This window comes from Phyllopteryx taeniolatus, chromosome 16, assembly GCF_024500385.1.
Source record: "Phyllopteryx taeniolatus isolate TA_2022b chromosome 16, UOR_Ptae_1.2, whole genome shotgun sequence".
Classification (NCBI taxonomy): Eukaryota; Metazoa; Chordata; class Actinopteri; order Syngnathiformes; family Syngnathidae; genus Phyllopteryx; species Phyllopteryx taeniolatus.
Window position 1 is genome coordinate 1561847 of NC_084517.1, and position 24695 is coordinate 1586541.

At 43.9% G+C, this 24695-nt stretch overlaps 1 protein-coding gene across 2 annotated transcripts in view; it reads right to left on the minus strand.

Annotated features, from left to right (window-relative positions):
- The window catches only part of aoc2 (amine oxidase copper containing 2), a 21629-nt gene extending 587 nt beyond the window's left edge, over positions 1 to 21042 (minus strand). Inside the window, exons 1-6 of one of the 2 annotated variants that reach the window (XM_061748942.1) lie at positions 20448 to 20575; positions 19345 to 20371; positions 2646 to 2764; positions 1832 to 1998; positions 1427 to 1559; positions 1 to 1315 (exon numbers count right to left, since the gene is read on the minus strand). The exon at positions 1 to 1315 is cut by the window's left edge and continues 587 nt beyond it. In XM_061748942.1, coding sequence (XP_061604926.1) covers positions 1031 to 1315; positions 1427 to 1559; positions 1832 to 1998; positions 2646 to 2764; positions 19345 to 20341 — 1701 coding nt within the window. In that variant the 5' untranslated portion in view covers positions 20342 to 20371; positions 20448 to 20575 and the 3' untranslated portion in view covers positions 1 to 1030. Of the gene's footprint in view, positions 1316 to 1426; positions 1560 to 1831; positions 1999 to 2645; positions 2765 to 19344 lie in introns of both variants that reach the window. The other variant, XM_061748941.1, reaches the window with a different exon arrangement.
- Between the last annotated feature and the right edge of the window lie 3653 nt (positions 21043 to 24695).

Sequence of the window (24695 nt, forward strand, 5' to 3'; positions counted from 1 at the left end):
AGCAGCAGCCGGTAGTTGGAGTGTAATTGCGTCGGAGATGCTGGTGATGCCGGAGGAGATGCCAGGAACGGTGGATGAATCCTCCGCGTCTGTGACACCAGTGATGCCAGGGACGGTGGACGAATCTCCCAAACATGTAGCGCGTGGCTGCAACTGCACTAATAAAAAGAGTCGTTTGAATTTACTTAATTTGAACGTCGGTTCCACGTGATTAAAATGTGTTAAAATGACATAATTTAGACCCTCTTCTCCTAATAAAATATGTATATTTAAATGTCATTTTAACACATTTTAATCATGTGCAACCAATGTACATGTTCAAATTAAGTACATTCAAAGGACTCTTTTTTTCATTGCATGTGCTGGAGTCACAGGAGGCGATTGTGAGGGCAATGGGCGGCATCAATGATCACCTTGATCAATTAATAGGTGTCTTCACAAATATCAGTGATTCATTAAATACACTGGTTAACAAATGAATTCTGAGTCATTGTCTCTATTACATTGTTGAAATCAAATGTTTCCGGGCATTAATTGTTCATCAGTGCTAATTGTTCATGTGTCTCTGATGTGCAGATTTATGATAACAGTTTCCCAGCATCTCCTCTAAGTGTCGCCAAAGCACCAACAGCTGCAGAAACGTGCGTACGCCAGCCATGAAGTTGGCGTGAGGCGCCATACATTTCACTCTTGATACATCTGAACTTTGCCGTTGAAAAAGAACGCATGTCACGTTTTTGTGCGTACGCACCTTTTGTACATGAGGACCCAAACGAGCATGACAAAGGGAAGTATAAAGCGACTAAAACATCTATGAGCATAACTAATTAGTCCTAGTTAAAGCATAATATAAAACACACAGACACTTCGGTGTCTGTGTGTTTTATATTGCACTTTATTTTTTACTTTGGACAAAAATCACCATTACCCCTAAAATGTTTGACACACTTTTAAATCATGTAGCACAAATAATTTTTGTCTAAAAGATGCTTTTCAGCTTTGCTGAAAAAAAAATATTAAAAAATCACCTTCATTCCTCATACTTCATTGCTCCATCAAAGCCATTATATGTGAAGGGTTCCAGCACAGCGCTGCAGGTCTCTTGAGCAAGGCAGCCCATCCTGTTGTATTCACAGCTTTCTTCACTACCTGGACTGAAGTATACCCCATCAGCAGAGTGAATGGAAGGTTCCTCATCAAAATAGTTATGGGGTTGCAGCAAGACCCCACCACCATTGCCCACAGTTACGGTGTTGGGGATATCCTCGGCATGAGGGATGTGGAGGAATCCAGTGGTCACCCAGGCAACCAGATCCTATAATAAGCATTCAAACAAGTTGGCAGATATGCACACCTAACAACAGCCAAGCTGCATGCTCATTGGTGTACATTTCAATCAATATTTGAGGATTCAAAGACAACGTACCTCATCTTCAATGTTTTCATTGTCTTTGATGTACATGCTGAAGTCAACTGCTGGGTTCCAAATATTGTTTTGATTATACAAACTGCTGCTGGTCTGCTCTAAGTCCTTATACTTAGTAATGGCAACCTTATACCTGCACACACAAGCAGAAGAGGAATCAGTGGGAAAAGAAATGGGAAAGACAGTCTGTATCTCTGCCAAAGAGCAAATCTACAAATGTAATGCAAAACAAAAACAATATCAGAAATTGTTAAATTTGATAGATGGCATATTTTCAGAAGTAGTGAATAGAAATTGTCACAACAAATGTGATCACACACCTTATAATTGATTATTTTCTTTTCTTAAAGTACATTATTTTCACATTATAAATTTAAAGAGTTTATTGAACCTTTTTGGTCTCACCTGGCCCAGGACATGGCTCTCTCCTCTGTCTCACTCTCTGGGAGATGGTCTCCAGTGAAGCTTATTACTTTGAGTCTATAGGAACGCTGATGACCCCATGCATTGGTTTTGTTGCTTGCAATGTGGAGGTAGCGAGGAATTTTGGTGCCATGACGCAGAGCTGCCTCCTGCAAACGTGGTCCCATCAGTCCATCAGACATGATCAAATCTGTTTTGGTTACAGTACTACAGTTGACAAGATTATTGTTTTTTGGAAATAGTTCCTAAGTGTATGAATAATTGTATTTAATAAACATACAACATTTATCAGCGGCACGGTGGACGACTGGTTAGAGCGTCAGCCTCACAGTTCTGAGGTGCGGGGTTCAATCCCCGTCCCTGCCTGTGTGGAGTTTGCATGTTCTCCCCGTGCCTGCGTGGGTTTTCTCCGGGCACTCCGGTTTCCTCCCACATCCCAAAAACATGCATTAATTGGAGACTCTAAATTGCCCATAGGCATGACTGTGAGTTCGAATGGTTGGTTGTTTGTTTGTATGTGCCCTGCGATTGGCTGGCAACCAGTTCAGGGTGTACCCCGCATCCTGCCTGATGACAGCTGGGATAGGCTCCAGCACGCCCGCGACCCTAGTGAGGAGAAGCGGCTCAGAAAATGGATGGATGGAGGGACAACATTTATCAGCAATCTACAGATGTTTTTAATTTGTCCCAAAACTGTGTAAGACCTATATCTAATACTGTATTATGGTTTTACTCTGTAAGGACTTACGCGTAGTCCATCCCTGGAATCATCTCATTTATGAAGATAAAGGTTTACCTGTTCTGTTTTAAGTTGCTTCTCCACCAGCTGAGGAACCATAGCATAGCGATCGGGCATCCATGGTAATGTCACATTCACAAACTCCATATCTTTGGTCTGGAACACATTCTTGACTCCTGGAGCAATATAAATTAAAAATTAAAAACAAAAAAAACTATTTGTCATCATGAAAGCGCAACATGAGAAATGTGAACAAAGTATTTCAGTTTTCTCACTGACTCACTCACTGGTCTCCAACTTGAGCCCTCTTATGTAACCAGGTATTTTAATTATTCAATCCTGTTTTTCGTCCCTGTTACTGATGCCGCTCCACCAGCTGAGAACAGCATTACATGGCACCTGTATAGACAGTCTTTGGGAAATACAATAGCCAGTGCATGTTGGTTCTCAAGTTCAGCCTACAGTTCAGATGGCCTCCCAAGCATGTCTATTGCTCCTCTAAATGTCCTCCCCATAATAATAATGTAGTCTGTCGTTCTTGAGCCTCCTTAAAATAACTACAAGCTCCATGACCTCTACAGATGACGTATATAATCTGATCCATCCCTATCAGTTCCCGCTCCTGGAGTTTACACTCCAGTTTACGACAACTCGACTACAAAAAAACAAAAACATGTAAAACACTGTAATATGCATGTAAGGCATGGAGATGCTACTGACTTATTTTGTAAACGAACACTACACATGAACACATGTGAACCTACTGCTTGGGCTCCTGGAATAAGATGTATGTTAAATACAGTACACTTCTTCTGCATTTAATTATATTACATGTAAATGAAGATGGGTAATGATATGGTAGTGAGGGAGTAATGATGTACACTTTGCTTAAGAAGCATTACGACCATAAACGCTACTATAGTGATAGACTGACGTACCAATGCATCCCAGGCTGAACACTTGCACATGAGCATATTTATACAGACTGACTACCAGATGTCCACTTTGTTTGTGTAAAACAAAAAAATCCCCATTGTGGAACAAATAAACTACTAAATGTTGGCAGAGAAGGTTTATTGACAGTAGACCTCCATCTTGTGGTGTCGCCAATTTTTCGTGGCTCTTGTGGTGTGGCTGGTACGGCTAGGATGACTATATTAAGCCATTATGCAGTGAATTGGGCTATTAAAATATAATTGAACTACTTTCAGTGGAGGTCGCATGGAGCACTAATGGTCAGCAGAGTCTACCTCACAATGAAATAGGTTTGAGTTTGAATTCCTATCCCATTCCCAAATCAGGCATGTTAGGTAACTTGAAGACTCTAAATTGCCCATAGGTGTGAATGTACTGTATATGGTTGTTTATATGTACCCTGCAATTGGCTGGCACCAAGTCCAAGGTGTACCCCGACTCTCGCCCAAAATCATCTGGAATAGGCTCCAGATCACGCGCCACCCAAATGCGCGCAAATGCTATAGAAAATGGATGGATGGAAAATTTATGTTGAACTGAATAGAATTAAACTCATGGGCAGATTTCCGGTGTCATGAAAAAGTATTTACCGTACCCCTTCTCAAATTCTTATTTTTTGCATAGTTTCCCCCCTTTAATATTTAAGATCATCAACCTAATATAAATATCAGGCAAAGATAACCCAAGTAAACATGAAAGGCAATTTTTAAATTATGATTTTATTTAAGAAAAAAAAATACTATTCAAAGCTATCTGGTTCTGTGTGAAAAAGTAATTGACTCCCTTGTTAATTTATTAATTAACTGTGGCTAGTCATTTGTTTTTGGTTCATTTTCACTGACCACACATAAGCCTGGTTACCTCCAGACCTGTTCAAAAAAGAAATCACTTAAATAGCACCTGTCTGACAAAATTAAGTCAGACAAAAGATTGTCGCAGACCAGTCTGCCGAATTAGCAAACATGCACAGCGAGCCTTGTGCTTGCATGAAAATCAAGATACGCCAGTAATTGGAGCCTGCCGCAGATGCCTTATCTATGAATATAGAGCCGCTTGCGTTGAGGTGAAAATAAAACTTGTCACTGCAGTATAGGAATTTGGAAGGCCCCATGTATTCATATGTATCTCATGTATTAAGTATTCATACCCCTTGAACTTTTTCACATTTTGTGACCCTGCAATCACAAACTTTAATCTATTTTGTTGACATTTTATGTGATGGAACGAAACAAAGTAGCACATAATTGTGAAGTGGAGTGAAAACGATTTTCGGTTTTCAAAATTCTATGCGAAATAGATTTGCAGCTGTAATTGCAGCCAAATGTGGCTCTACAAAGTATTGATGCGGGGTGGCTGAATACAAAAATGCACACATTTTTCAGATTTGTATTTGCTTAAAATCTTTAAAACTATGTATCCTTTCTGTTCCACTTCACAATTACTGTATGTGCTACTTTGTATTGGTCGATCACATAAAATCATTTTTATGCACATCCGCCTCACAGTTCTGGGGACCGGGGTTCAAATCCGGGACCCGCCTGTGCGGACTTTGCATGTTCTCCTCGTGCCTGGGTGGGCACTCCGGTTTCCTCCCACATCCCAAAAACATGCATGGTAGGTTGAATGAGGACTCTAAATTGCCCGTAGGTGTGAATATGAGTGCGAATGGTTGTTTGTTTCTATGTGCCCTGCGATTGGCTGGCGACCAGTTCAGGGTGTACCCCGCCTCCCGCCCGAAGATAGCTGGGATAGGCTCCAGTGAGGATAAGCGGTAAAGAAAATGGATGGATGGATGCTTGTTTCCACGGTGGACCAGCTCTACACCCTCAGCAGGGTCCTCAAGGGTGCATGGGAGTTCACCCAACCAGTCTACATGTGTTTTGTTGACTTGGATAAGGCATTCGACTGTGTCCCTTGGGGAGTCGGGTGGGGGGTGCTCTGGTAGAATGGGGTACTGGAGTCCCTGATAAAGGCTGCTCGGTTCGTGTACGACCAGTGTCAGGTTTTGGTCTGCATTGCCGGCAGGAAGTCAGTTTTGTTTCCAGAGAGAGTTGTACTCCACCAAGGCTGCCCTTTCTGTCCATTACCTTTATGGACAGAATTCCTAGGTGCAGCCGGGGTGTTTAGGTGGTCCGGTTTGATGACATCAGTGTCACATTAGTGCTTTTTGCAGATGATGTGGTTCTGATGGCGTCATCAAGCCGTGATCTCAAACTATCGCTGGAACGGTTCTCAGCAGAGTATGAAGCGGCTGGGATGAATCAGAACCTCCAAATCTGAGGCCCTGGTCCTCAGTCGGAAAAGGTTGGAGTGCCCTTTCCAGGTCAGGGCGGATATCCTGCCCCAAGTGGAGGAGTTCAAGTATCTCAGGGTCTTGTTTACAAGTGAGGGAAGAATGGAGCGGGAGATCGACAGTCAGATCGGTGCAGCAGCTGTCATGATGCAGACTCTGTGTCGATCTGTCATGGTGAAGAAGGAGCTGAGCCTAAAGGCAAAGCTCTCGATTTACCGGTCGATCTACGTTCCTACCCTCACCTATGGTCATGAGCTGTGGGTCGTGACCGAAAGAACAAGATTGCGGATACAAGCGGCCGAAATTAGTTTCTTCTGCAGGGTGTCTGGGCTCTTCCTTAGAAATAGCGTGAGAAACTCAGTCATCTGGGAGAGGTTCAGAGTCGAGTCATTGTTCTTCCGCATCGAGAGAAGCTAGATGTAGTGGCTCGGGCATCTGGTTATTATGCCTCCTGGACGCCTCCCTCGTGAGGTGTTCCGGGCACGTGCCAACGAGAAGAAGCCCCGGGGACGACCCAGGACACGCTGGAGAGACTACGTCTCGCAGCTAGCCTGGGAACGTCTCGGGATCACCCCTGAATAGCTGGACGAAGTGGCTGGGGAGAGGGAAGTCTGGGCTTCCCTGCTTAAGCTGCTGCCCCCTCGACCCGACCTCAAATAAGCGGAGGAAAATGGATGGATGGATGCTAGTGATAGACAGATTATGGCCCTGGCCGATTGTCGGGCCAATATTTGGCATTTTAGCGCATATTGGCATCTGCCTTTTTTTTTTATCTGACGGAAGATAATTTAATACTGGGTTATTTTGGCTCTGATGTAGCCACAACGAGCCTCTCTGGCTGTGACTTCTCTCTCCAGCATCGTCCTGCCCACAGCACCACCTGATTGGTTTCCCTTGCACAGCCACTGGATGGGTAACAGCCAATCAGCACGCAGTAAAAGCCGGGCAATGCATGCACAATGCTCTCAGTCTCACACACATACCAAATAGAGACAGTCCAGGTAGCAAATATATGTTATTATATACTTGTAGTTTCAAAGGTAAGTTAAGGCAGCAGACTCAACATGAATTGTAATAAATCTCTTGTACTTGTAACATTACTACTTACTACGCAGCAGCTCTGCTCGCTTGCAGTCCCTGCAGATGTGCCTCTTAGTGTTAACCACGTTAATTTGCTGAGAGTAAGTGTTACACTTTCAATCATGCAAAGCACAATGATGTTGCTTTGTGTATTAAATGCACTGTATAAATAAATTGCCAGTGCCTTGCCTTGAGCTAACCCCTGCGAGTAGATAATGGGGGAAGAGGTTAGCTGGCAGGCTAACACTAGCTAGATGCTAATTTGCTACGTCAACCACATTAGTGGTTCCGGAAAGAGGTTTAACCACTTTTGAAACATGGTTGCCGATAACATTGATAGGGAAAAAATAAAAATAAATAAAACTAAGACAGGCGGCACGGTGGCCGACTGGTTAGAGCGTCAGCCTCACAGTTCTGAGGTGCGGGGTTCAATCCCCGTCCCCGCCTGTGTGGAGTTTGCATGTTCTCCCCGTGCCTGCGTGGGTTTTCTCCGGGCACTCCGGTTTCCTCCCACATCCCAAAAAACATGCATGAATTGGAGACTCTAAATTGCCCGTAGGCATGACTGTGAGTGCGAATGGTTGTTTGTTCCTATGTGCCCTGCGATTGGCTGGCAACCAGTTCAGGGTGTACCCCGCCTCCTGCCCGATGACAGCTGGGATAGGCTCCAGCACCCCCGCGACCCTAGTGAGGAGAAGCGGCTCAGAAAATGGATGGATGGAAAACTAAGACATGTTTGTGTGTGTGTGAGTGAGAGAGGGAGAGTAAAATTATGCTATTTACAATTGGTACGGAAAGTATTCAGACCCCCTTAAATTTTTCACTCTTTGTTATTTTGCAGCAGTTGCTAAAATAATTTAAGTTATTTTTTTCCCTCAATAATGTACACAAAGCACCCCATATTGACAGAATTTTTTTTTATTGTTGACATTTTTGCTGATTTATTAAAAATCACGGCATGGTGGAGACTGGTTAGAGCGTCAGCCTCACAGTTCTGAGGACCCGGGTTCAATCCCCGGCCCCGCCTGTGTGGAGTTTGCATGTTCTCCCCGTACCTGCGTGGGTTTTCTCCGGGCACTCCGGTTTCCTCCCACATCCCAAAAACATGCATTAATTGGAGACTCTAAATTGCCCGCAGGCATGACTGTGAGTGCGAATGGTTGTTTGTTTCTATGTGCCCTGCGATTGGCTGGCAACCAGTTCAGGGTGTACCCCGCCTCCTGCCCGATGACAGCTGGGATAGGCTCCAGCACGCCCGCGACCCTAGTGAGGAGAAGCGGCTCAGAAAATGGATGGATGGATGAATACTTGCCGTACCCACTGTATCTAAATTTGCTGGTGACCCTTGGAACTCCCTACACTTTCTTGTTTTTGAACTTCAAACAAAATAATAATAACTATTATTATTATTATTTACGGAAGTGTATTGCATTCACTTGGATAAAAAAAATGAGGGGGGGGGCTTTGTTTTTTTAAATATTTTTTTTCTTTTTTCTGAGTATTTCTTTCTGTTTTTGTGGCTACTAATTTTTCCCTGTTTTCTGAGTACTTTTGGGGGTGGCTTTGTTTTTTGGAATATTTTTCTTCAGTTTTTCTGAGTAATTTCCCCCCATGTTTTTCTGACTATTTTTTCTGTTTATCTGACTATTTTTTTCCACCTGTTTCTCTGACTAATTTTTCTGAGTTATCGGGACACGGAACTAACGGGAGAACCTGCAAACTGCAAGTGACTCTTTGCGGACTCACTAATGGCGGATTACTGCTCTCACACCTTCAACCTGCCCATACACGTTTACCTTACTGGTTCAATTAAGGTAAATCACATAATTAGTAACACACATTGTATCCATCCATCCATCCATCCATTTTCTGAGCCGCTTATCCTCACAAGGGTGGCGGGAGTGCTGGAGCCTATTCCAGCTATCTTCGGGCAGGAGGCTGGGTACACCCTGAACTGGTTGCCAGCCAATCGCAGGGCACACATAAACAAACAACCATTCGTATACGCATTCACACCTACGGGCAATTTAGAGTCGTCAATTAAACTACCATGCATGTTTTTGAGAAGTGGGAGGAAACCGGAGTGTCCGGCGAAAACCCACGCAGGCACGGGCAGAACATGCAAACTCCACACAGGTGGGGCCGGGATTTGAACCCCAGTCCTCAGAACTGTGAGGCAGACGCTCTAACCAGTCGGTCACCGTGCCCACACACATTGTATGATACTCTTAATTAGTTTTGTGTTAGACTGCATAATATCCTTCGAATGTAAGCCTATATTTACTATATGGATTTATGGAGCCAGTAAGTAATAGACAAACTCAAATGTCTCATCGGCATGATTTCAGTAAGGTAACAGTTCCTGTATGTTTCCTCTTCCCCCACCATCCCTCTCATTCATGCACATATATTCTGTTTTACTTCGGCTAATCTTCATTCCTCTGCTTTCCAGTGCATGCCTTCATCTTTCTAACTGTTCCTCCAGCTGCTCCGTGATTTCACTGCAGATCACAATGTCATCAGCAAACATCATGGTCCACCGGGATTCCAGTCAAACCTCATCTGTCAGCCTATCCATCACCACTGCAAACAGGAAGGGGCTCAGGGCTTATCCCTGATGCAGTCCCACCTCCACCTTAAATTCGTCTGTCACACCTACAGCACACCTCACCTGTACTGTATTATTCTAACATACTTCTCTGCCACTCCAGAGTTCCGCATGCAGTACCACAGTTCCTCTCTGGGTACTCTGTCAAAGGCTTTCTCTAGATCTACAAAGACACAATGTAGCTCCTTCTGAGCTTCTCTGTACTTTTCCATCAACATCCTCAAGGCAAATAATGCATCTGTGGTACTCTTTCTAGGCATGAAACCATACTGTTGCTCGCAAATACTCACTTCTGTCCTGAGTCTAGCCTCCACTACTCTTTCCCATAACTTCATTGTGTGGCTCATCAACTTTATTCCTCTATAGTTCCCACAGCTCTGCACATCACCCTTGTTCTTAAAAATGGGCACAAGCACACTTTTCCTCCATTCCTCAGGCATCTTCTCACGCACTAAAATTCTATTGAACAAGCTTGTCAAAAACTCCACAGCCACCTCTCCTAGATGTTTCCATACGTCCACAGGAATGTCATCAAGACCAACTGCCTTTCCATTTTTCATCCTCTTTAATGCCTTTCTAACTTCCCCCTGACTAATCATTCCCACTTCCTGGTCCACCACACTTGCCTCTTCTACTCTCCCTTCTCTCTCATTTTCCCCATTCATCAACTCCTCGAAGTATTCTTTCCATCTATCTAGCACACTACTGGCACCAGTCAACATTTCCATCTCTATCCTTAATCACCCCTAACCTGCTGCACATCTTTCCCATCTCTATCCCTCTGTCTGGCCAACCTGTATAGACCCTTTTCTCCTTCTTTAGTGTCCAATCTGCCATACATGTCATCATATGCCTCGTTTGGCCTTTGCCACCGCTACCTTTACCCGATGTCGTATCTCAATGTATTCCTTTAACCTCTCCTCGGTCCTCTCAGTGTCCCACTTCTTCTTAGATAACCGTTTTCCTTGTATGATTTCCTGTATTGTGAGGTTCCACCACCAAGTCTCCTTCTCTCCTTTCCTGCCTACACCAAGTACTCTCCTGCCTGCCTCTCTGATCACCTTGGTTGTCGTGGTCCAGTCTTCTGGAAGCTCCTCCTGTCCACCGAGAGGCTGTCTCACCTCTTCCCCAAAAGCTGCACAACACTCGTCCTGTCTCAGCTTCCACCACATGGTTCTCTGCTCTGCCTTTGTCTTCCTAATCTTCCTCCCCACCACCAGAGTCATCTTACACACCACCATCCTATGCTGTCGAGCCACACTCTCCCCTACCCCTACCTTACAGTCGGTAACCTCCTTCAGATTACATCGTCTGCACAAGATGTTATCCACCTGCGTGCTTCTACCTCCGCTCTTGTAGGTCAGTTTATGTTCATGCCTCTTCTGGAAAAAAAGTGTTCACTACAGCCATTTGCATCCTTTTTGCAAAAGTCTACCACCATCTGTCCCTCCAAGTTCCTTTCCTGGATGCCGTACTTACCCATCACTTCTTTATCACCCCTATTTCCTTCACCAACATGTCCATTACAATCTGCACCAATCACGACTCTCTCTCTGTCTGGGATGCTCAGAACTACTTCGTCTAGCTCCTTCCAGAATTTCTCTTTCACCTCTAGGTCACATCCTAACGGTGGGGCATAGCCACTAATCACATTATACATAACATCCTCAATTTCAAGTTTCAGCCTCATCACTCGATCTGATACTCTTTTCACCTCCAAGACATTCTTAGCCAACTCTTCTTTTAAAATAACCCCGACTCCATTTCTCTTCCCATCTACACCATGGTAAAATAATTTAAACCCTGCCCCTAAACTTCTAGCCTTACTGCCTTTCCACCTGGTCTCTTGGACACACAATATGTCAATCTTTCTCCTAATCATCATGTCAACCAACTCCCGAGATTTTCCTGTCATAGTCCCAACATTCAAAGTCCCCACTTTCAGTTCTAGGCTCTGTGCTTTCCTCTTCTCTTTCTGCCGAAAAACCCGCTTTCCACCTCTTTTTCTTCTTCGACTTCGACCCACAGTAGCTGAATTTCCACCGGCGCCCTGCAGGTTGACGGCACCGGTGGCGGACATTGTTAACCCGGGCCACGATCGATCCAGTATGGAATTCTTTGGATGAACGCCCATATTTGTTTGGCAAAGTTTTAAGCCGGATGCCGTTCCTGACGCAACCCTCTGCACTACACACTAACACTATGCTTCCGTAAATAGAACAAGACAGTTGTTGTAACGTTAGTTTATAAGCTAAGTATACACTAACACTACAGAGGCATGGTTACAGTGTTAATGCTTCTTTATTCTCCCGCGGTCGCGCGGCCGACATCGCGCGCATTGCATCACGTGACCGACGACTTGCCCCGCAGAGCACCTCTGCGTAGCTTGCCGCGCACCCGACAAAAATAGATCATCTCTCGTGATTGGTTCGTTTTGTCACATGCTGTGATGACGTACTAAGCGTGCCCTTTGGTTCTACATTCCATCTAAGTCGCCGCCTTCTCGGTCGATTTTGCAGCATAATTTAACGTATCATCTGGTCATCTAGGTCCATTTGTTCTGTCGCGGTCCCCATTGTTTTTGCTTTGTTCCTTGTTACTGAAAGGAAAGGAAAAACGGCTACCGGAAATGGCCCCAAAACAATGCAGAGGAAACTACACCCTGTGGAACTACACGAGGGTCAGCCGTAGTGACGTCAGCGCGGTCACCGTCCGTGCGAGTATAAAGAAGCCTTTAGAATTGTTCAACATGGGGCATGTAAGCAAGTAAACAAAACAACATTGCCAGTAGACTATTTGAATATTATTAACAACTAATAAAAGCCCACATTGAGCGGCTGAGTTGAGTCTTCTGCACTATTAGAGTGCAGTAATCTTATTGTTTATGATTAACCAGTGAAGGCCTTTTTCACAAAAAGAACACTAATCAGTTTTGGTGGTGATTTGAGTGAGCACCTTAAAATGTTTGATGACAGGTTGAGTTTTCACATATACTGTAGATCAGTGTTCCCCAACCTTCTTTGCACTGCGGACCGGTTTAGAGTCAGCATTTTTCTCACGGATTGGCTGTGGTGGTGTGCATATATATATATATATACAACCCCAATTCCAATGAAGTTGGGACGTTGTGTTAAACATAAATAAAAACAGAATACAATGATTTGTCAATCATGTTCAACCTATATTTAATTGAATACACTACAAAGACAAGATATTTAATGTTCAAACTGATTAACTTTATTGTTTTTAGCAAATAATCATTAACTTAGAATTTTATGGCTGCAACACGTTCCAAAAAAGCCGGGACAGGTGGCAAAAAAAACTGAGAAAGTTGAGGAATGCTCATCAAACACCTGTTTGGAACATCACACAGGTGAAAGGGCTAATTGGGAACAGGTGGGTGCCATGATTGGGTATAAAAGGACCTTCCCTGAATTGCTCAGTCATTTACAAGCAAAGATGAGGCGAGGTTCACAAAGAGGTGAACCTCGCCTCATCTTTGCTTGCGTGCGTGAGAAAATAGTCGAACAGTTTAAGGACAATGTTCCTCAATGTACAATTGCAAGGAATTTACATACATAGAGGTTTTGGAGAAACATGTGCTGCCATCCAAGCAACGTTTTTTTCATGGACACTCCTGCTTATTTCAGCAAGACAATGCCAAACCACATTCTGCACGTGTTACAACAGCATGGGTTCGTAGTAAAAGAGTGCGGGTACTAGACTGGCCTGACTGCAGTCCAGACCTGTCTCCCATTGAAAATGTGTGGCGCATTATGAAGCGCAAAATACGACAACGGAGACCCCGGACTGTTGAACAACTGAAGCTGTACATAAAGCAAGAATGGGAATTAATTCCACCTACAAAGCTTCAACAATTAGTGTCCTCAGTTCCCAAACGTTTATTGAATGTTGTTATAAGAAAAGGTGATGTAACACAGTGGTAAACATGACCCTGTCGCAGCTTTTTTGGAACGTGTTGCAGCCATAAAATTCTAAATTAATGATTATTTGCTAAAAACAATCATGTTTATCAGTTTGAACATTAAATATCTTGTCTTGTATTGTATTCAATTAAATATAGGTTGAACATGATTTACAAATCATTGTATTCTGTTTTTATTAATGTTGAATACAACGTCCCAAGGCGGCACGGTGGCCGACTGGTTAGAGCGTCAGCCTCACAGTTCTGAGGTGCGGGGTTCAATCCCCGTCCCCGCCTGTGTGGAGTTTGCATGTTCTCCCCGTGCCTGCGTGGGTTTTCTCCGGGCACTCCGGTTTCCTCCCACATCCCAAAAACATGCATTAATTGGAGACTCTAAATTGCCCGTAGGCATGACTGTGAGTGCGAATGGTTGTTTGTTTCAATGTGCCCTGCGATTGGCTGGCAACCAGTTCAGGGTGTACCCCGCCTCCTGCCCGATGACAGCTGGGATAGGCTCCAGCACGCCCGCGACCCTAGTGAGGAGAAGCGGCTCAGAAAATGGATGGATGGATGGACAACGTCCCAACTTCATTGGAATTGGGGTTGTGTGTGTGTATATATATATATATATATATTAGGCTTTACACGATCTAGATTTTTGGGGCCGGTCACTGATCAGCGTGTTTAAAAAAACGATAACCGATCACCGATCCCAGCACAAGCTGGCGCTTTAGACTGCATAATATCCTTCTAATGTAAGCCTATATTTACTATATGGATTTATGTAGCAAGTAAGTTGAGTTGTTTAACATGGGGCATGTAAGCAAGTAAACAAAACAGAACGTTGCCAGTAGACTATTTGAATATTATTAACAACAACAACACGAATAAAAACCTTCTGCACTATTAGAGTGCAGTAATCTTATTGTTCATGATTAACCAGTGAAGGCCTTCTTCACAAAAGGACACAACACAGTTTTGGTGGTGATTTGGGTGAGCACTTTAAAATGTCTGATGACAGGTTGACTTTCAAATGATTACACATTTACTGCAGATGATGCCTTTTTCCTACATTTTTTCATTGCCAGCATTGCAATGGCTACATCCTCAACCCCTGGCCGCCCACATGATGATTGTCTGTGAGTATTTCTACGCAACAGAGGTGTTCATGAGGAGTGCATTCAGAAAATGAAGCAAGATCACAGTCACAGGGAATTTGTTCCTGCTCGTACATATTAATTTTTAAATTATTTTCTCAACTATATTTTACATTCAAATGAATTTATGATTATACTTTTACCTATACATTTTAGACCAGGGGTGTCGACCTTACAGCCCGCGGGCCAAAACTTGACTGCTGGGGGTCTACAATTGGGCCTGTAGGGGGAATTTTCCATCCATCCATCCATTTTCTGAGCCGCTTCTCCTCACTAGGGTCGCGAGCTTGTTCCCTTTTGGCTTTGTGAGGATCTCTCCCAGGGGCAACTGCTCCAAAATAACTGCATTATACTGTATATATTTGGCCTGATGATGAAAGAAAGACAACAGTAAAACCTTCTACTGGTGCAAAGGTTCCATGCATTTTACATTGCACTGTAATCATCAGTTATTGCACGATTAATATGAACTCACTTTTCTACATTTGCTATTAAAATACACAAACGTTACAAAATGTTGCTCGATTTACATGTTAAAGGAACAAGTATTGTCATTTTGCATATTACTGTGAAAGGAACGTCTCTACTCACCTGACATTGAATTTATCAACATCTGTTTTATCTACCGTGGGAATTACTCTCTGTCATGTCCATCACAGCTGGGCCTGGGACAAATGCTGCTGAGAAAACCGGGAACTCTGGAAAAAAACAGAAACCGGGAACTCCGGTTTTCTACGGAAACCAGAGTTCCCGGAGAAAACCCATGCAGGCACGGGGAGAACATGCAAACTCCACACAGGCGGGGCCGGGGATTGAACCCAGGTCCTCAGAACTGTGAGGCTGACGCTCTAACCAGTCGTCCACTGTGCCGCCAGGGGGAATTTTAAAATGAAAAAAATCAGAAGACATTGTGGGGGTGGGGAGGAAGTATAATTTTTAGAATTACTATGCTCATGTAGAAAAAAGGAGTGGTAATAATGCCTAGGTTTTCATTCGTTGATTTAATTTTAAACTGAAATACTATACTGTATTTTCAAGTTCCAAATTCCTGTGATTTATAGACTTGTGCCTTAAAGTACAATCACGGTGACCAGTTATTATGCCGACACGTAGATGACAAACTGAAGCAAAATGATGTATTTGAAGTATTCTATACCATAAAATTAAGACTTGATTCTTCACATTTTTGCAGGATATAGAAATGTGCAAGAAATTAATTTGATAATTTAGATGCAATGTCTGTATCATGGTCATGCAGATAATTTACATGGTACAAGAACAGTTATATCAACACTTTCAATATACAGTATATCATGCTAAACTAACTGCAGGTGCAATGATTGACCAATCTGCATGTTATGCATCATTTCCTATTGTTGTTCAATAATGCAAAACCTTTTTTTTAATTCGATTAATCGATGGGGTAATCGGAAGAATAATAGATTCTAAACATAATCAGTAGTTGCAGCGCTAAAACCTTTACACATTTTAACTTTGTAAAAGACTAATTTATCCATGCGCAGCCTTGGGTAGACTCAGGTGCTGATTGATGCTGCAGCAGGGAAAATCATATGTAAACTTGCAGAAAAAGTGAACCTCTTCAAACTGTTTCAAACTTTACTTTTTATCTTGAGTGAACAAGATTTTTCACATGTAGGGTCATCAGGTTCTATCAGATATGGTCTGAGCATTCTCTATTAAGAAAATTAGCTTTAAATTTTTTATTTTTTTTAACCTGTCCTGTTCAGCTGCATGGCCGTGCAGAATGGTATATATATAGAATGGATCTGTATGCCTTTGTGCTGGAACAGTTTTGCTGTGCAACAGGAGAGTTTGAAATACTCCCTCAGCCAAGAGAAATGTGAAAACCCACCACCCACCCTATTACTATGGTTACCAGGTCCCCGACTGGCAACCATTTACTTATTTAGCTGTAAACTTAAATGTCTGATGTTATATCAGCGCACTAACATTATTGCCAGCTTCAAAATCTGTTTTTATTGTCTTACAATGTCCATTGTGTTATCATCTGCATTAGCCATTTATAATTGTTTGTCCTGGAATTTAACACATAAGTAAATAGTCTTGGAGATAATATAGTTTGTTTCATAATATTACTGATGTTTAACTTTTTTTTTTGGGGGGGGGCTGTAGATTGACAGCTCGATAATTGGAGAAATAGATGATGCTGCTTTGTCCTCTTACATTCCAGCCTATGGTGACAGGATTGCCACAAGTCATTTCTCAATGGAAAATCAGAGAAGAGGTAGACATGATACAAAAGACTTTCCTTATTCAAAAAACTTGCAAAGAAAATGGGCACAAGTAAAAAAGAGAACCTGTACAAAATGCTTGCTGCATCAGTCTGAAAAGAAGATCCGACAACACAGAACCCAGCAGCATTTGTCCAAGGCCCAGCATTCCATTGTTCCCTTTTACACAGGCTACATCCGTCCTCTTTATGACTCTGCTACCTTTAAAGGCCTGACAATGTCAGGAAGCAACATGGCAGCCACCCCAACTCTCCTGTTGCACAGCAAAACTGTTCCAGCACAAAGGCATACAGATCCACCATTCTGCAAGGCCATGCAGCTGAACAGGACAGGTTAAAAAAAATTATAATTTAAAGCTAATTTTCTTAATAGAGAATGCTCAGACCATATCTGAGAGAAGCTGATGACCCGACATGTGAAAAATCTTGTTCACTCAAGATAAAAAGTAAAGTTTGAAACAGTTTGAAGTGGTTCACTTTTTCTGCAAGTTTACATATGATTTTTCCTGCTGCAGCATCAATCAGCACCTGAGTCTACCCAAGGCTGTGCATGGATAAATTAGTATTTTTCAAAGTTAAAATGTGTAAAGGTTTTAGCGCTGCAACTACTGATTATGTTTAGAATCTATTATTCTTCCAATTACCCCATCGATTAATCGAATTTAAAAAAAAAGGTTTTGCATTATTGAACAACAATAGGAAATGATGCATAACATGCAGATTGGTCAATCATTGCACCTGCAGTTAGTTTAGCATGATATACTGTATATTGAAAGTGTTGATATAACTGTTCTTATACCATGTAAATTATCTGCATGACCATGATGCAGACATTGCATCTAAATTATCAAATTAATTTCTTGCACATTTCTATATCCTGCAAAAATGTGAAGAATCAAGTCTTAATTTTATGGTATAGAATACTTCAAATACATCATTTTGCTTCAGTTTGTCATCTACGTGTCGGCATAATAACTGGTCACAGTGATTGTACTTTAAGGCACAAATCTATAAGTCACAGGAATTTGGAACTTGAAAATACAGTATAGTATTTCAGTTTAAAATTAAATCAACGAATGAAAACCTAGGCATTATTACCACTCCTTTTTTCTACATGAGCATAGTAATTCTAAAAATTATACTTCCTCCCCACCCCCACAATGTCTTCTGAATTTTTTCATTTTAAAATTCCCCCCTGGCGGCACGGTGGACGACTGGTTAGAGCATCAGCCTCACAGTTCTGAGGACCCGGGTTCAATCCCAGGCCCCGCCTGTATGGAGTTTGCATGTTCTCCCTGTGCCTGCGTGGGTTTCTCCGGAGTTCCCGGTTTTCTCAGCAGCATTTGTCCCAGGCCCAGCATTCCATTGTTCCCTTTTACACAGGCTACATCCGTCCTCTTTATGACTCTGCTACCTTTAAAGGCCTGACAATGTCAGGAGGCAACATGGCAGCCACCCGGAAAAATAATAACTTTACAGGCAGTGTAAAAGAGTTTGAGAAACATCGTCCAGAACCTGCTCTATTTGGAAGCTTCCCTGAGATGTTAACATTTTATTGAATTGAATTTAAATTGAACATAAGTAAAACTAAATTGTATTTATCTTTCACAATCAGACACTTCTGTGTTCTACGGCCACTGTTGTGCAGTGCACCAGCTCGTGGAATGTGTTAAAAACAAATGAACATAAATATTGTTACGCTTACTGGTATGCAGATTTATACAGAGTTGCAGTCTAACCGTTTTAAGAGCCCCAGGGTACTAACCCTGTAACCTGGCAACAAACGTTTCTGTCGAAAGCTGTGATGGACATGACAGAGAGTAATTCCCACGGTAGATAAAACAGATGTTGATAAATTCAATCAATGTCAGGTGAGCAGAGACGTTCCTTTCACAGTAATATGCAAAATGACAATACTTGTTCCTTTAACATGTAAATCGAGCAATATTTTGTAACGTTTATGTATTTTAATAGCAAATGTAGAGAAGTGAGTTCATATTAATCGTGCAATAACTGATGATTACAGTGCAATGTAAAATGCATGGAACCTTTGCACCAGTAGAAGGTTTTACTGTTGTCTTTCTTTCATCATCAGGCCAAATATATTCAGTATAATGCAGTTATTTTGGAGCAGTTGCCCCTGGGAGAGATCCTCACAAAGCCAAAAGGGAACAAGGTCATGGGAAACCAGGGACCCCTTTGTTATTTCAGCAAACTATTGTGGGTGGAAAACCACTTGAGTCTTGACTATCTATTAGAAACATACCATAAGCTGTTACCGAACGCCTGATAATAAAAATCAGGCTGCAATTCTACAAACACTATATCATAAACATTGTAACGACTATATTTGCTCCAAATTTGGACAGAACATAAAAAGCATGACAACATTGTTTATCTACATGACTCTCTTTTTGTTGCCCAAATAAGGCAACTTCAGACTCACCCAACACATCCAGATCCACCTTAAAGTTGATGAAGTGCGTGTGGATGTTCCCTAGGACATTTTCCGCTACCTGGTGGCCGTATTTCAAACTGCCGTCCACCAGATAAGATGACGAGATGTATCCTGTGGCGTGCACCTTGGCTTCGACAGCTCCACTTTGGTAGAAGATGAAATCCCAAATGTAATCGTAGTTTCCTATCGCAGTGATTGTCCTGAACACCAAAGCGCTGTTCACCATACCTCCATAACTATTTCTAAAAAAGTCAGCAAAGTGCCTCCGCAGAGGCTGACCCAAGTTGTGCTCAAAGATACAGATTGAATTCCTGAATCTAACTGGTAATTTTACATCGATGTAGCGATATGTGTCAACGTAGGTGGCTTCATGGGGGCAATCAGTGCCACGGACCAGTTCATGTGCGAAACGGCCGATTCCGATGCTGGAGTCCAAAAACTTGGTGGTCATCATCCCCGGCGTCACCGATCCGTACACAGACATGGCTTCCTGCACGCTCAGCTCATATGCAATCCTCTCTCCCTTAAAGCGCACGTCGAAGACCCGCATCCCAGTCAGGGAACTCAAGCCAAAAGCAAAGCTCCAGTCCAGATAGAGGACGTGGTTACCGCTGACGCTGAAGCGTTTTCCATCCGTGTAGTACTGCACGGGGCTCAGCTGTAGCGGTGTGTGCTTGGGCTTCAGAGAACCATAATCAACTGGCTCCTTGTAAATGATTCTTTGAACAGACCCCGCGGCATATTTCTGCTGAAGTTCTTCTACGGTGTCGAAATACTGACCGTTATACATGAGTTTCTCCACTTTCCATTCCGATTCATTGACGCTCCCGTGGTTGATGAGAACCTCGAAACCCACCGGGTGGATGTATACGCCGCTCGAGTCCCTGAAGAGAGACACCCAGCTTTTTCTGTCTCCTGATCGCACGCCGCGGGGCATTTGCTCGAAATGGTGTAGCTTCTTGCCGGCACCGAAGCTCTCTTTCATGAGCTGCGGCAGCTTGGAGAACAGTTGTTGCTGCATAAAGTTGAACAACAATTCATACTCCCCGATGGTAACCGTGCGCGCGTTGATATGCAGCTCCGTTTTGTACCTCTTCTTGGTGACATCTTGGTGGTATGTGGGGTTAGGTAGAGGGCCCACTACGTACTCCTTAATGTGGCCCCTGGAACCGTAGAAGACCACCACGGTGGCTTCGCGCACTGGCTTGGAACCGACGCCGTCCAAGTAAGACAACACGTCCACTTTCCTGGGCAGGGAAAGCTCTATTAAGAATAAGAAGTTTTCCGAGGGCTTGGTGAGCTGCCTGGTTGATATATCCAAGTCCTTCTGTTTGAGCATGTACTGCTGGGCCTGCAAATACTCATCCCGAGTGAGATCAGCGAACACGCGGCTGCGCTCGTCGTGTTTGCGCCTCACTGGATGCGCACTCTGAGCTGAGCATTTGGGTGCCCTGCTAGAATATATGCATATCAGAATAATATTCAAAAGAAGAGAAACGAGGACAAAAAGAAATAGAGCCCATTTCACCAAGGAGTTCATCTTCTGGTCTCCAACTAGAGGCAGCGGTTGGAGGAAATCGGAGCAGAGTCAAAGATTGAAAAGATTTGATGCGCCCTAGTGTTGTTACGTTCGCAAACGTTTCGTTCAGAAGAACGAATCTTTTTAGTGAACGAACTGAACCGAATCAGTTCATGAAATGATTCGTTCTTTTAGCTTGACCGCCGTGAGGCGAGCGAGTCGGGTGGGAGCGGAAACGGAACTGTTGAAGCGTTCTGTCACTCACTTCTGAATCTTCGGCAAATGACCAATGAGCACCCAGGGAGGGACTTAAGTGAACTGAGTGATTCGTTCCGTGAACTGGTGTAGTGAGGAATTGAAGAACTGCGGAGTGATTCGTTCGTTGAACGTCTTCGTTTGTGATCCGCTAAGGAGCGATGTACTAGTACGATGAGTGATTCGTTTGCGCAAGGAACGACGTACTACGCAGTGAACGTACTCATGAGTGATTTTAACCAATTGTCCTGACGTCCTCGCAGGGATAGCTTTGACGAGCAGCTTCAAGCTAACGGCTAATTATTGAGTCAGTCAAGCACACATATTTAAAATAAATGTAAATTAATAATAAATGTATATACGTACACATACATATAATTCCCTCTGTGTCTCTAATGTGATTATTAAAGCTTTTTATTGAATCCATCCATCCATCCATCCATTTTCTACAGCTTATCCGAGGTCGGGTCGCGGGGGCAGTAGCTTTAGCAGGGACGCCAAGACTTCCCTCTCCCCAGCCACTTCATCCAGCTCTTCCGGGGGATCCCGAGGCGTTCCCAGTCCAGCCGAAGGACGTAGTCTCTCCAGCGTGTCCTGGGTCGTCCCCGGGGTCTCCTCCCGGTGGGACGTGCCCGGAACACCTCACCAGCACCAGGGAGGCGTCCGGGTAGTATCCGAATCAGATGCCCCAGCCACCTCATCTGGCTCCTCTCGATGTGAAGGAGCAGCGGCTCTACTCTGAGATCCTCCCGGATGACCGAGCTTCTCACCCTATCTCTAAGGGAGAGCCCGGACACCCTGCGGAGGAAACTCATTTCGGCCACTTGTATCCTGGATCGATCAACAGCTCGTGAACATAGGTGAGGGTAGGAACGTAGATCGACCGGTAAATCGAGAGCTTCGCCTTCCGGCTTAGCTCCTTCTTTACCACAACGGATCGATACAAAGTCCGCATCACTGCAGACGCTGCACCGATCCGCCAGTCAATCTCCCATTCCATTCTTCCCTCACTCGTGAACAAGACCCCAAGATACTTGAACTCCTCCACTTGGGGCAGGATCTCATCCCCGACCTGGAGATGGCACGCCACCCTTTTCCGACTGAGGACCATGGTCTCAGATTTGGAGGTGCTGATTCTCCTGCCAGCCGCTTCTTAACTCCGCTGCCAATTCCTCCAGTGAGAGTTGGAGGTCACGGCTTGATGAAGCCAACAGAACCACATCATCAGCAAAAAGCAGAGATGCAATACTGAGGCCACCAAACCAAGGGTGTCGAGCTGGTCCACTGTTCCACGGCCAGGACGAAAACCACACTGCTCCTCCTGAATCTGAGATTCAACTTCCCGACAGACCATCCTCTCCAACTCCCCTGAACAGACCTTACCAGGGAGGCTGAGGAGTGTGATCCCCCTGTAGTTGGAAGACACCCTCCGGTCCCCCTTCTTAAAAAGGGGGACCACCACCCCAGTCTGCCAATCCAGAGGCACTGTCCCCGATGTCCACGCGATGTTGCAGAGGCGTGTCAAACAGCCCTACAACATCCAGAGCCTTGAGGAACTCCGGGCGAATCTCATCCACCCCCGGGGCCTTGCCACCGAGGAGCTTTTTAACCACCTCGGTGACCTCAACCCCAGAGATAGGAGAGCCCGCCTCAGAGAACCCAGACTCTGCTCCCTCATGGGAAGGCGTGTCGGTGGAATTGAGGAGGTCTTCAAAGTATTCTCCCCACCGGCTTACAATGTGCCGAGTCGAGGTCAGCAGCGCCCCATCCCCACTATGCACAGTGTTGAAGGTGCACTGCTTCCCCCTCCTGAGACGCCGGATGGTGGACCAGAATTTCCTCGAAGCCGTCCGGAAGTCTTTCTCCATGGCCTCACCGAACTCCTCCCATGACCGAGTTTTTGCTTCAGCGACCACTAAAGCTGCATTCCGCTTGGCCAGCCGGTACCCGTCAGCTGCCTCAGGAGTCCCACATGGCAAAAAGGCCAGATAGGACTTCTTCAGCTTGACGGCATCCCTCAACGTTGGTGTCCACCAACGGGTTCGGGGATTTCCGCCACGACAGGCACCCACCACCTTCAGTTTCCAGTTTCAGTTTATTTTTGAAAGGGGACAATGCAATTTCATAAAACACATGAAGTACACATGGTTAAAAAAGCCAGAATTAGCCAGAAGGCTAGTTTTCATCTGTAGTCCCCTGGCCATGATGTAAAAAAGCAGTAAAATACATCTACAAGACAATATAATACAGGATACATAATCAAACTATACTATTAAGAGAGAATAAAACCATAATTTTTTTGATCATAACAAAAAGACAACATAACATACTTGTCTTTTAGTGTTGGCAGCTATAGGTGTTAACTAGCCACATTTTCAGTTTTTTTGTGAAGGCCTTGTATGTTGTAAGCAGTTTAACCTCCTTAGGTACTGAGTTCCACTCACCAGCGCTCCTCACTGACCAGGCTGACTTACTGAAAGTGCCCCTGCACAGAGGAATGAGACAGTCACCTCTGACAGAGCCTCGAGTGACACGCTCAGAGCTGTTTCTTTGGCTGATGAACTCAGCCAGAGAAGCTGGGGCCAAATCATGCAGTACTTTATAAATCAAATTTAAATCTGCAAATATGTGAAGACGGTCCCAGTTTAAAAGACTGTATTTTTTTAAAATTGCACAGTGATGATAGTGCCTTGGTTTTTTATCCATCACTTTAATTACTTGTTTGTACAAAACTTCCAATGGTTTTTTTGCATTCTGACCAGCCTGGGACCAACTGGTTATGCAATAGTTAAAGTGACTAAGAATCATCGAATGCAGGTAAATCTTTGCAGCTTCAGTTGACATTTCATTCCGAATTGCACGAAAATTTGCGAGGTTTAATTTGATATTTTTACACAATTTGTCAATATGGGCTTTAAAGGAAAGCTGTGAATCTATTATTAACCCAAGATATTTGTATTGGCTGACAATTTGCATTTTTTCTCCATTAACAAGTATGTCGGGGTCAGGTGATACTCTATTTGTTTTAGTGAAATACATGCCTACAGTTTTAGAAACGTTTAGCTGTAGACAGCACTCCTGCAACCAAGTTGTGACACAGGACATTGTATTAGTGAGTTTAGCAGCAACAGTATCTTTGGAGCGACCATGAACAAAGAAAACTGTGTCGTCTGCATACATTACGCACTCTGCTTCAGAGCAAACAGTGAGCAAATCGTTGATATAAAGACTAAATAAAAGGGGGCCCAATATTGATCCCTGAGGGACTCCAGAGGTTAGCCTAAGAGACTCTGATCTGCAGTTGTTAACTGATACAGATTGTGTTCGGTCATGCAGATATGATTCAATCCAGCTCACCTTATGGCCACAGCTACGGTCGGCCGCCTCAGCAATTCTGGTTCTGATCGTGGGGGCCATTCCTCCCAATCACGCCCTTCCAGGTTTCACTGTCATTGCCCACGTGAGCATTGAAGTCCCCCAGCAGAATGATGGAGTCCCCAGCGGGAGCGCTCTCCAGCACCCCCTCCAAGGACTCCAAAAAGGGTGGATACTCTGAACTGCTGTT